This window comes from Acanthaster planci, linkage group LG01 (assembly GCF_054643075.1).
Source record: "Acanthaster planci isolate LZ-2023a linkage group LG01, COTS_SCS, whole genome shotgun sequence".
Classification (NCBI taxonomy): Eukaryota; Metazoa; Echinodermata; class Asteroidea; order Valvatida; family Acanthasteridae; genus Acanthaster; species Acanthaster planci.
Window position 1 is genome coordinate 19,588,144 of NC_141777.1, and position 14,281 is coordinate 19,602,424.

General features: G+C 41.6%; 1 protein-coding gene across 4 annotated transcripts in view; it reads left to right on the forward strand.

Moving 5' to 3' along the window:
* The window catches only part of LOC110982858 (uncharacterized), a 41,240-nt gene that overhangs the window by 4,320 nt on the left and 22,639 nt on the right, over positions 1-14,281 (forward strand). For 2 of the 4 annotated variants that reach the window (XM_022241583.2, XM_087135867.1), the window contains exon 3: positions 7,630-7,921. In XM_022241583.2, the coding sequence (XP_022097275.2) occupies positions 7,630-7,921 (292 nt within the window). Of the gene's footprint in view, positions 1-2,546; positions 2,700-6,889; positions 7,200-7,629; positions 7,922-14,281 lie in introns of those variants that run through there. The other 2 variants (XM_022241584.2, XM_022241585.2) reach the window with 2 other exon arrangements.

Sequence of the window (14,281 nt, forward strand, 5' to 3'; positions counted from 1 at the left end):
GAGTTATGTACATACACCGTAGTTGAGGCTGTTGAATCACACCGAAACTTCACCGATTTACTCACAGCAAATTTCCGAATTATACACGTGTGGATGTACATATACATACAAGTTTTAAAAATGCTCAGTGTGGAACACCCGAGATCAGAGATGATCCTTAATGCTGAGATTACAAGTTCAGCTTCCATGATGGTTTGGCATTTGCACTTTCTGCTTTTCATTCATTGTACATGTGTGGGAGTACATGTGCAAGTACATGTACAACATCATTACAATTTTGAGGTGCTCTTCATACACACTGAGCCAAATGTAAAGGCTAAATGCATTCAGCAATTTACAAACAAGCATTGGTGCCAACTTGGGTATTCAGCCCACTGTAAGTTGTTTTGGCCTACACATTCTCCAAGAACCCGGAAAACATCCCAGCCTGCTGCAAGCTGATATCCAAGGGTGTAACCTTTGCCCTTGGTGGTGGGTTTGGAGAACCAGCTGGTGGCCCTGCTTGTAACTGAAATATATCCACCTCTTGACCTTGGAGTCTGTGTGTACCCCCACATAAAGGAATTGTTTTTGTGTGTAGAAAGTAATGACTTCCGATTCTGAGCTGTACTTTAACTGCAGCTGCTGCTGTGTACTGCATTGCACTTGAATCCGTACTTTTTGTTGCTTAGTGTGTCCACTCTTTGTAAGTTGTGTAATTTAGCGAAGGAACCCTGAAAGATTTTCAAGAGAGACATAAATAAAGTGAAACTCCGGTGCCATATATACTCATATATGCATATCTGACATCCCTGCATCTTCCAATAGCAGGAGGTACATTTGTAATGGACTAAAAATCTTTCTGAAGTTAAAGTTTACTGGTACAGTTTTTTGCTGTTCTGGGATTAAAAATGTAACCATCCAGGTACATGTACACTGTACATTTCCAACAGTCATTTGATTTGTTGAGCAGTTTTCATTTAAATTGAAATAAACTGACTACAGGGCATGGGTGCAAGTACATAGGCCTGATGTCACACTTGTTTATTCCTTTCTGGCCACTCCATAAGATAGATACTTGTAACTTTTACCTGCATGTTAAGATTGGTTCATTACACTTTTATTCTATTAACTTCCAAAAATGTGTCTCAAGTTACATGTACATGTACGTGACTTGAAACCTTTTGATTGAAATCCAGCAATCAATAATGGTTGATTTTCTATGGAGGGCTTTGTGCACAAGAGTGTGAAGAAAATGAAGAAAAGTTCCATAACATTTCTGAAAATAAAAACTACTTTTGCATAACAATCCTCCGGCACCTGTTATTATGTTGTGAATACTGGTTTGAACAATGTCCAGGAACTAAGCTCTCCAATCCACAGTTGAGTAGTTTTTAGTGAAAGGGACTTCAACCGCAAGCCAGATACGAGTACATGTACAGTCGTGTGATGGAATGTCATGGAAAATTTTACTCACAGTCAGAGAAGCCATCCCCTGAGTCTATAAGAACCCCATTGTGTTCTTCTAAAGTATCAGTTAGTAGGCCCCCCTATGGGTACATACCCATATATGTACCCTGGTAATTATCCAAAGTCATAACCTGTTAAGATGTTTACTTTTGTCACATTTCTAATCATGTCACAATCTGGGTTTCAAAGTCTCAAGTAGGAGTGCATGTACATGTACCTACATGTACCTACATGTACATGTACATTATACACTTACGTCAGGCGAAAGATTAGCCTTATAGGAAAACTCTTGGCGTAAAGTTTACATGGTGTAAAGTTTACATTGTACTCTACTATGACCAGTGTTAAATTGAAACTAACTTGCCAGCTCCTATGTGCCTTACCTTCAAGTTTAACAAAATAAATCTTGTTCAACAAATGTACACTGCACAGCATTTATTGTTCACTTTATAGGCTGCATGTACTCGTACATGTGCAAGTGCACTTTCGATTGGTGTAAACCTACATTGTAATTGATAACTGCCAGTTGCTAAATATTCAGAATATACAAAATACATTGTACATGATCTCCTTGTTATAGGCAGAAAAGATTTTACAGGTAACCGGTGCAGTGAATATGTGGGTTTCACATTGTCATGTTTGAATTTGAAGGACTTTTTTTTCAGTTTATTGCTTAGAATGGGTTTTGGTTGCCAGGATGAACCCAGTGTAATGTACGACTACTTGATGTGCATGTGTAATGAGTTCGTGAATCTTAGATTCCAAGAATACCAGTATAATGCATTGCATAACAACATGTGCACCATTGCCACTGGCATTGTAGAAAGTATCCTGTACAGTGCACGCACTGCACCAGCACTGAAGTACATGTACATATGAGTTCGAAGGTATGGGGTACATGTGGAGTGTCCTCTTCCACTGGGTTCTTCCACAACACAAACACTTGCTACACAATGCTTGGGCACCCCTGAGACTGACCCTGAGGGTTTGCAGTCCTGGTGTTTCTTTATTCAGGCCCTTTGTTATGCAAAAATGTGTCATGCAGGCCTGCCCCAAGGTTGTTAAGTTACTGCAGCACAGACCTGTACATTGTAGATTTATAATAGCAGACTCTGCCCTCTCCATCAAAGAGGCTTCCATGGACATTACTGATAACGAGTACACAGTAGAGCAAAAAAAGTTGCTCTATGTCATAACCAGAGACTAGTTTGTGAAGAGGTACAGTAGTTTGTGAAGAGGCGTATATACCGGTATGTGAGTAAACAAACATGTTCAACTGATAACAGGAGATAGAACATTAATTAATCCATCAGTAAAGTTTGTCTGAAGGGTGTACATCCCATGCTGAATGAATCAGAAAAGCCCAGACTGATAACTGGAAGAGAATAGTGAAGAGTAGATTTTCCTGTTAGTGTGTAGTAATCTTCACATCACAGCGCTTCCACACAGTAGTTAACACACAGCTATGCGCTGCATGTACAGTAGTACGGTACTTCTTGCCAGAAGGCATCATTTCCAGTTTTCCATGAACTTGCTTTTCATTTCTTCCTTGCCGTGTTCTAAGTGTAATGACAGTTGAAGGTCCTGTCTTGTTACTGTTCCAGATGTTGTGTCTCGGTGACTTGGTTAAAATGCGAACATGTTCAAACTTGGAAAAAGGTTTTTCAAAATTCAATTTTTTTTTCTTCACATTTTGTTATAAATGAAAATGAATTCCCTCGGAAGAGAAAAAGTGTGCAAAGATTCTCCGAGTCACAGGTTAACTTTCAGTTGTAATATACTGCAAATACAGTACATGTACGTTGGTATCATGTCCGTTTATGTATTAACCTTCCAGTAGAACCCTTCCCAATCTACCAGTATATTCTGTAGGTACATGTACACAAATAATTCATGATCCCACTCAACATTTGAATAACCTGAGGAATGGGAAGCACTCCAATAATCTGAATGATGCGCTGAGATGTCTGTTATTCCTTGATGAGCAAATACATCATTAGAATTCTCTGTACCCTGGATTTTTTATATGACTTTTTGTCTGCATGTGTGGCTACTTTTGATAAACCCTGTACATCGTCTATACTGAGTCAAACTTAATTGCAATAACGAGCATTTTTCACTGTCCTAAAAGTATCCAATAGCTTAGGACCTGGCAATCTGTTTTTGTGAAAGCACTGATCAACGGTTAACCTACCAGTGTAAATCACCATCCTGATTTCACGAAACATCATTCAACATCACAAGGTTACTTGTTTTCATACATGTACATATACATACATCATACATGTATGTACATGTACATGTAGTAGCAACTTGTTGACCGAATGTACCCAGTATTTTATGAACAGTCACCAACTTCTCTCAAATGAGCAGCACACAACATAGCCACATCCCAAGTAAGAAGGCAGATCTCAAGTACATGTACCGGTACAGTGTTATGGAACATTTCATGTTGTTGAAATATGGTACATGTAGGTCTGGCCCAACTCCCTATCCAGCAGATTTTTAATCCCTGTTTACTTTTCTGGCATCAGACATTGTGTGGTAGAAGTAGGACTGCAAAGATTATGACAATTCATTAAATGAGTAGGTGCCAAATTTTACACTACATGTACCAATGTTGCTCATCTCAAAGTAAACTTTGTCCATCTATAGGCAAAGGAGCCAGAATGGTGTTGCCGTTGTGCCTGCCCAAGTTCACCCCACCCGTAGTTTCCAGTGATATTCCGCAAACATCTGATTTTAATTTAATTAACAGATAAAGCTTGCCATAAGTCTAGGCGTTTTATTGAATTGTGCTAAATGGGCAAATTGTCACAAGTCTATTGCTCGTCCTTCCGGTGATTAGAAATAAAAGTCTGCTTGAGCTCAATTATCTCTCCTCGCTGTACAGCCAAGCCCTGGTCATCCAGGCACACTCACCGCAATAGAGCGGTGCATACAGCGAGTGCACGATGCTGCCCGCACAGCAGTGGTAGTAGTAGAATATGAAATGAACTGTCTCACTCGCCGTCAATGCATGATGCCCAGATGACTAAAAATGTGGTACGATACACAGTCAGGTTGAGTCAGCCAATCACAGGGGGGCCCTCGGGGTCGCTCTCCCCCCCCCCATCTCCACGCTGTGTGCAACTGAGCTGGGTTATTGACATCACGCCACCATGCATTTGCCCCACGTGCGCGTGCACAGACAGCCTTAACAGAGCTGTGTTCGCCACTGGTTTTTTTCTTAAATGTCATAGAGTCATTAAAGTGTCAGCAGTTTGAAAACCACTTTACTATGTGGTGCATCGCATCCCTCTGCAACTAAACCCAGTCAACCCTTTTGGAGTGTTATTTTGCGGACGCTTTCAATGAGCAGCCAAATCGCTTGATTTGGGGAGGGTCAATTTAAGCAAAGGTTAATCTAGGAATTTATTGCGTGGAACAGTTGACCCACATGTTCAATGACCTTTTCTGTTTTCGTATAATTTATTTATTGGGAAGAAATTGATGCAGAAGTCCCCAAAAAGATCAGATCTTCTCTTAGTCGTACTTAAAGAACTTGATTTGCCAGCTGTCAGGTGGTCATGATGTGGTTGATTTCCTTTCACTCAAGACACATGCATTCACATACATGTACATGTACGTGTACATGTAATGTTTGTTACATGTGCTGTACATACATGTAGGTGATGAAGCTCCACAGTTGTCAACATGAATGTACGGTAGTTTGTACAGGGTATGTACCATACCAGTACTGTATTTTTCCCAAATGAATTATCCCCTGGAGCTTCTTAGTGCATGACACAGAAGAGACGCTGTTTACCAGTTTAAATCGATGAATCATCAGTGAAGATTTCTAGGCATGACTCCAGTGCATTGCATGCATTGTGAGTGTGTTACAATGTTTCTGCCCAGCTTGCAGATGCAGGCCTGACTTCCGAGGTGGGTCATCTCAAGCTCTGCCCTGTTTTTTGTGTTCTTAAATTGGTGCCAAAAAAACGGCATTCAGGCGGGACTGACTTTCTCTGCCTCCTGAAAACTCTACTTCTTCCATTCCAGCCTATCTGTCCATATTACATGAATTTTGGGGCGCACCTGTCTTGTACATGTAGCGGTAGTTGATGGCCTCTGTTCACATTCAGAATTAAGAAGGATCAGTTGGTTGAGATGTGTTGTGAGTACTTATACGTTTCCTACATAATGACTTTGGGGGAAGAAAGGATTGTATAGAAATCAAAAGACTGCTGTAGTTTTCTACATTTTTCAGGGGTGAGATTTGTTGGGATTTATCCTGATTTCAGAATTTTTTTGGGTCAGGATTTTCCAGATTTCGAGGACTTTTTCAAACAATCGCTTTCAAAGTCTGGAAAATCCTGGTTAACCATTACGGTGTTTTTACATATACATGTATAGAATTTGACATGCATGTAGGACACAAGAAATGGGTATTTCAAAGGCCGCTTCATACTTCAGGTGAACGCAAAAGTGAAGTGACATTGACGTCATGACAAATTTGCGGTGAAATTTGGCTCAAATTGATATATGTTCAACTGTTACTGATTTGCAATGCAAATATTTGATCTGAACTATAAGCCAGCCTTTAGGAATGCCTTTCAGGCAAACATAAATGTAGATGCACTGGTACACCATAGACCCCATGCTGCGGTTGGGCTCTGAAACCCTCTGGTGATTATTTCGTTGATATTTCATGATTTTTTCATTGCAAAACCATGGGGCAGTACAGGGATTGCATTGTCAAAGACCTGAAGAAACACAGTGTTTCATCATGCACAACTTGCACTCCTCACTTGTAAGTTGTAGGGAACCAGACCGTGCCAGATCTATAATTTTCTCTTGCATGGAAGTAGTTGAGATTCTAGTAGAGAGTTTTTTTTTTGCGCAAGTTGTTATCTATATGTACGCGTATCACTAGTGCTGAGTTAAATGCAGTGTGAAAAGCACCAAATACTCATATCACATGTACACGTTCCTGTTTTAACAATGCAACATGTTACCTTTTCATTTGTGCCTGGAACTATGGTACTTGAAAATAGCAAAGTTTAAAACAAATCCCAAAAATTTCTCGAATTATCTCTCTCTCTCTCCCCCCCCCCATAAAAAAGGAAGACATTTTTACCCTGTGAGCATGTACATGTATATTCCTGGGGTATTGATTCTGTGTAGTGCAGGAGTTTCCTGTTTTCCCGCTGGCTGAACGTAATATCCCGATTTTGTGTGACCTTATAAGGGTACAAAAGAGTCATTCCACTGGTAAACAGTAGAATGACTAAGTTTGATTTGTGTAGTGAAACCAGTGCCTTTACCACGTAAACTCAAAAGGGGTTTTTGTGTCACCCAGGTTAATAATGGATCTATTCAACCTGTACAGATCCCCTTTGTGTTTGATATTGCGTCGATATCAATTTTTTTGATCAAACCTATCCCTTACTGTTGCACTTAGTTGCACTCCAGTGATAAAATTAGACCATTCCAATCATATTTCACTGCAGTTTGGAATAGAAACGAAAAATATTTTGCGGACAGTTCATGTGGCATGCTTTTGTCTCTTCTAGGCATTTTATTGTGTAATAAAGTGGCTTTCAGGTACAATAAAAGGCCAGAGCAAATAAGGCATTTGTTGTATGAGCTGTCATAAAGTAAGGAGGTAAATGTACATGTACATGTACATGTACATGCGTTCAACAAGTTGATGGGCATTCTTACGTGTACCTGAAAAGGTTTGAGCTCAGCTGTCAACTTCAGAGGTACGGTATGCTATTCTTTTTTGTGTTGCTTTATTCAATCGTCCACCCCAGAGACCTCGAATCATATCTTTCCAAATCAGCCCGGAGACATTGGTCATTGAAGGACTTTATTGCCGAAGAGAAGTGGACGGACAGCCCTGCCTTTGTAGCTTTACATGTATGCATGTACATGTAGAATCTGCCATTGTTTTTCTGTGCAGTAAATCCTTACCAGAAATAGGTAGAGGCAATGTACATGTTGTTTGGGTCCTGCAAAAGCTTTGATCCGCACCTATGTTAAGATTTACATGAACAAGTGCACATACCATTTACAGTGTACCAGTCCTGGTGTGTATAATTGCACAGGCTCAATTTTAAACAAAATTCAGAGGAGCTGGTGCAGTACTTCATGTACTCTTTCTCTTCTCTCCTTCGCATTGAATGCATGCAGGTGTGGCCATGCGTCCAGCCCCGGACTACAACAACCCACCCACCTACAGCTTGGACGACCTCAACCGCAGGTCCCAGCTCCCCTACTCCCAGCACAACCACAACTATGAGGAGCTGCCCTTCCCGCCGGTGGCCGAGTCCAGCACCGACGACGTGGTGCAGGAGGACAAGCCGGCCGCCATGCAGCGGCAGGGCTCCCACACCGAGGTGGACCAGTACTTCAACCCTGCACCCGTCCACTCCATATCCAGCACACCGCTGACGTTGGCCGAGCCCCCTGAGAAGAAACCCAGGTGAGTTATCACTGGCATTTGTTATTGGGACGTTTCAGGATGCAGGGCTGCAGGAAAGCGCTTTAAGTAATGGGCTTCGCCCTTACACCGGCGTACATGTATATTCCTTTGCACTGTATACTCAGTGTTTGTCCGAGAGCTTGTGAAAAAAATTCACAAGCTTAATCAGGTGGGACTCAGAACCCATGACCCCCCTGCGTACTAGTGCTGACATCTTAACCACTTGACTAAGGAGGTTGCAGGCAGGGTTTCCCCAGCCTATTCAAGTGTGAGGTGGCCCACCTCACTGATCTGAGTGACCACCTCAGGCTTTTCTGTTGAAGTTTACCACCTCACACTTAAAACAGACAAAGACGGAAGGAAACAGCAAAAGGACGTAGCTATTTTGAAACAGATCAGTTTTAAATCGTTCAGAATGGTCAAGAGGGACAGAGAATACAAGATTGATTTATTTTATTGGGGAAATGTGAAGTACATGTAAGTGTATACAATTAGACAGTGTAGAATTTATTTTAGGCCTTTTTGAAAACACTCGCTTTTGTTTTTAAGGAACTGGAAGTTTGGCAAAAATTGACCACCTCATGCATATCAGTACCCCAGGGGAAACACTGGTTGCTGGGATCAGCTGGCCAGTCTGATCAGATGTAGTTGCGGGTATTTTAAGATGTACACGTACTTTACATCAGGGATGTGATACCTGTACGTATAATGGAATTTTTGGATTGTGCATTGCTGCATCCCAGTTCCTGACATTTTTATCCAGGTTGCTTTGTGATTTAGAAAAAGAAACCGAGACCCCCAACTATAGTCGTACATAGGACTTCAGCCATCAGCAGTGTAATACAATCCTTCTGCTTCTGTTAAGATCCAGGAAATAGCGGGCAGAAAGTCTTCGTTTCCAGAAGCAGCGATTAAAACCAACCAAAAGATCCATACAAGTAGCTGTTGCTGGAATTTGGCACAAAAGGCCTAGGTATTCACAATGAGCATCTTGCTATTGGATAGTGCAGTGGTGGACCGAAATACTGAACTTTCACCTCCCCACCTCCCCCAGCAATTGCTAGCTGTTTCCTTAACCCGGATAACCCCTATCGGCTCGGTTACACCAAGACAAACTCAAGTGAACTTTAACAGAGCTTGCAAACAAGGAGTCACGTGTGGCGGTACAGGTATTCTTGCAAGAACCTTATCAGGAAGGCCTGCTGGGCTTTGTATGTTAATGCGGGGGCCCCTAAAATTGTCTGGCAATCTGGGCCAGGGCGAGGAAGTGGTGGTGGTTTATACTTTGCGGGAGGATGCACGGTATGTGTAATTCCAGGCGATAGACTTCCCCCCCAAGTTACTGCATTACACGTAATCATTGTCACTTATTGTCCTCAAATTGCTCTGCTGATCATAAACATCTCCACATTTCAGCTCGAAAGACCCCAGCCCATCCTGTTTCGATCCCTTACTTGTGGGAAATTCCGTCAGAGCTTTATACATGCACACATGCATACATGTACATGTACCTGCAAGTGTACCTGTATTGTTGGATCTGCAAAAGGTTCTGCATGTGTACATGTATACACGTACATGTACCTGATGTTTTTGCAGAGATCGGTGTGACAACATCAACTTTGAATGTATTATTTGAAAGGCTCACAATAGCAGAAACAGGTGCAATGCAGATGCGGGAGGACTCACACAAACGGCTTTGTGTTCACACATTTTGCTACCCCCCCCCGCACCTTCCAGATTGGCTCCAAGTTCACGAGTTTCCCAGTCTACTAGACTGTATTTCGGCAGGTCGATGGACTCAGTGATTTTGTCGAGGCTGGCAGCTTTCCAAAAGTGATTTTCAGAAGGTTGTCCACATGCATGGTTCTGCTTTAACAAAACTTCGCACAGTACAGTACTTTGCAATTGAAAGTTAATATGGGTATTGGGCATTCTCTTGACACTTTTCCTCTTCCCAGCGAAATCACTTTTATTTAACAAGGTGTGAAAAGCTGTTCCCAAAGTTTGAAAAGATTTTCACCAATTTTCCCGAGAGTGAGAATACATTTGCCAGAGTTTCCTACAAGTCAGGCAAGATTATTTATAGATTTTCACTCGAATGGGAAAACAATTTCACATCTTTTCATAAGAGTAAGATGAGATTTTCACAGATTTTCTCGCAAGCGGGTAGAGATTTGCACAAATTCTGCCACAAGTGGGAAAACATTTTCATGCCTCTTCACACAAGTGGAAATTTATTTTCTTGCTTTGTGAAATGTGACTGAAAGGGAAGTCTTTCTGCAAAATTTTCCCTCCTAATTCACACCGTTTTCTGTGCATACATGTACAAGATGCAGGGATGAGATTTCTCAACTTTTTAGCTGATTTCAGCTTTTTTTTGTTTTGGATTTCAATTTTTTTCCTCACTGGCTGTATACAAAAGTAGAGGAATTTTCACAGTTCAGCTTCTTTATGCCTTTTTTTTTGGCTGTTTTCAGCTACTTTTATCATTGGTCAATCTCATCCCTGAAGATGTTGCCACTAATTTCATAAGTTGTCTGTCTACTATACTTTTTTTGGCGGATTGATCGAGGTGGAGCAGAGTGATTTCAAAGCTGGCAGCCAGCTTTCCAAAAGTGCCTCCACCAGAAGTTTGCTGGAACTGTTTGCTGGAAATGGATGTGGTCTGGTCGACAAGAGAAACCTAAAGGCTGAACATTTCATTTGAGCTGTTTTTGCAGTGCTCACGTTTTCTTTGTTACAGCTTTTATCAATTATGTACATGAATGTACTTTAACATTTGCCCGTGGATTGTAGAGCACACTTGGGACAAAGGCTCTCCTCTCCCATGCCGGGTCATTTTTCTTCTATGATGTGCACGCATTGTTTAGTGTCGAGGATTCGGGGAAATTTTGGAAAACATGTAGCTAACTTGAGCTGTAAACACTTTTGACTGTTAGACTCAACTGAGACTTGACCCCGTGTGAGACCAAACGTGCAGATCACGAGCTCTTTTGTGCCTGTGCCTTCTGTCAACACTTTGGCAGTGCCATTTTACACCAGGAAATTCAAAATCTTACGGGGAATTAGAACTGTCAACCGTGCCTGCAAAGTTGACTACACTGCATTGGTCTTCACATGGTCTTCAGAATGGTAGAACTGGAATTGCCCATTTTCAAGAAAACTGCAAGCTTGAAAGGGATGTGCATACATATGATGTATTTGTTGTAATTGCTTTTTGAAGTTTTTTATTTTTCTGACAGTTGTATGATTTTTCATACAGCTGTCCATAAATGAACCCCAATGACACAGAGATATTCAGATAATTTGGTGATTGGGCTACATGTAATTCATGTCATTCCCACATTTTTATGAGAGTAATTCACGTCATGTTTACTCAGATTTCACTTAAGGAGAAATGAGACAAAGTCGTGCCTTGAGTGCTATTGGCACTCTGGGTATGCATGTATGAGTTCCAACAGCCATGCACCATACACGTTTAATATCCAGTCAGAAAAAAAGAATTGCCAAGTGAACTTTGGCTTGTACATGTACCATTCTGTGCAGGACCTGTGTCTTCAAATGTTGCACTCTGCAGGTTAAGTTCATTCCCTTCCCTGGTAGCAACATTTTCCTTAAATTGATTCCTAATTGGTGACTGAGGAGATCTGACAGGTCAGCCTGCCCGCCGCAATGCACAAGGGGAAAGGACTGGCGCTGAGCCTTGCATCCCAGCAACCCTCGACTGTGTTCGGGGGGGGGGGGGGGGGGGGGGGGGGGGGGGGGCGGGGAAAAGAGAGCAGATTTAGGCAAAATCTCTGTGCAGCTGTGGCACAAAGCAGCTGTACCATACATGTAATGTACATGTACATATGCAGGCATGTACGTGGCCATCCTCCATGGTTGTACATTGTACATGTGATGCTACCGTTATGTACATGTACATACGTGTACAGTACTGTGCACTGCACAAGTACACGAACTGCGTGTACACATGTACCAAACTACTAGCATGTACATGTACACATGTACACAGGCAGTTTTCGTATACATGACATACATGTACACAAAGTGCCGTATAAGTTTGTGTTCGTCCATGATGCATACATGGATGCATGTTACTTAGTACAAATGTAATAAAACTTCTTTACAGTTCCAAATACAGGATAAATTAGGCTCATTGGCTGTTTTGATAGCCCATTTTTCCCATTCCAATATTCTTTTGAAAGTGAAAGTAAAGAGCGCCAGGGTTTATAAACACATCCTGGAAATCCCAGGAAAGCATTTTGGCATTGTCTAGCACCCTGGATAGTCCTTGAATGTGCGATATAATCACCCAGGAAAGCCCCTCACACTCCCTGCATTTGTTTCTGAAGTACTTTTTCCTTATCTGTTTTCCGTGATGTTAATCCTGGTGCCTGGTACCTAGGGTGGCCATATTGCAGGCCCTAGGGTGCTGATCTTTGTTCAGTATAGTCAGAACTTGTCCAGATGGGAATTTTCCTGTTCTTTGAACCTTCGGCAGTTGAAACCAGGTGCTTTCTAAGGAAATCGAAAGTACATGTATTTACTTCACTCACCATTTAAGAAGAGCATTGGCCAATATCTTACAGTATTACCAAGTCCAGTGTTTTATTTTGTGTTTCATTTTCATATTTGTTCTTTTGTTGTCTGTGATCAAGTTGAATCTTACTTGATATTAAAGGTCACTTTTACAGAGTTTTGTCTTTTCTTTCATTTCTTTATTGGGTCACATCACACACAAAGTTAAAATTTGCAATAGTGTCCCCCAAAAATCCTCACCCTATAAACTTGATCTGTGCATGCTTTCCTACTTCCATGGTCTGTGCAGAGTCGGGTCATACATACTCGTACACCAACGTGCGTAAACACACGTCACATCTCTAACTTTGGAGCCACTTCAGTTGGTCTCGAACTGGAAAACCTGTTTGTTTAAGAGGTGGTGTGATGAAATGACGAATCCTCAGCCTACATGTAGCTGGAAAAGATTTCGAAATGGACCTTTCTGAATGTATACGCGTACATGTAGATCACGCTGTATGGGGGAAACAGGCGGATGGACAAGCATAGTCTACCTGCAGGCGTTGTGAAGGTGGTCCGTCTCTGAAATTCTCATCAATCACATGCATACGCAACAACATGGTTTAAAATGTCTGCATTAAACAGATGTTAGTGATTGCAACCAAAGTTGTGCATGCTGAATGCATTTGAGGAAAACATTTACCTTATTGATAAATATTCATATGAAATCAATGTACATTGTATGTACCTTGTATCTATTCTAATTGGCAGAGTACATGTGTGTATGGTAAATATTCGACACAAGCACCAGGAAATTGGGGAAAAACCGTTAATGACTAAACAAAAAGGAAAGCGTAAGTGCAGATGTACCAGTGACTCAACTTCAGCACCGAATTACGGAGTAGACCTACATAGCTTACTGGTATAAAACAATTCAATGAAACTTTGTACTTTCCCCTGTTGATGTTATGTTTATGAGGGTTTCCTATGGTTGTTGTGCACAGTACGGTATACAATCCAGTCTGACCCTTGACCTACAGTGTCAGGCCAGGTCATGAGACACTTTTGTGCATTGTATTCTGATGAATTTCTTGAGGTATCCCACATTCTGGGACAGATAAACTCCACTGTCGGTTAGTGGCAGTTGTTGGGGATGTGCCCACACAGATGAAAACAACTCAGCATTTCCAGCAATGCACACACACACGCCATGAAGCACCGCTGTGAGGTGAGACTCGCTCTGGTCAGGTCGGGAGAGTTTGTGGTGTTTGTGACTTGGTAACAGTCACACCTATTCACAATGTACCCGATGAGCATACAAGTACATGTACGCTCTATCGGAGCCACAGCGAACCTCAGAGAAAATAAGTCAGACCTCATGTTTTAACCATCTCAGCCTTGCCTGCAAATTGGGCAAAGTCTCGTGATTTCCACTTCTCTTGCTCTTTTACTGATCCCAATCAATCCCACACATTGAAAAATGCCTGATATCGATCTAGCATGTGTAAGAGTGGGAATGGCACATGGCAGTGGCATTTGTTTACTAAACCGCAAAGCTCCAGGAAAAAATTGATTAAAAATGCCTTGTGCGAGCAATAGATTCAATATTTTCACACTCACGCTGGGCCTGGCGGATGTGACATCATGTTATGCATAAATGTTTAGATGGAAACTACATGTAAACAGCTGTTGATGCGTCACCAGTACATGGTTTAAGAGTAAATTTAACTGTTATGTTATTTTTAAAAAATGTTTTCCACTGATTGGATTTTTTCAGTAATAGGTTTCTAGTATTTTGATTCTCTTCAGTATGCAGCTGGTGGCATGTGGTTGGCCAAG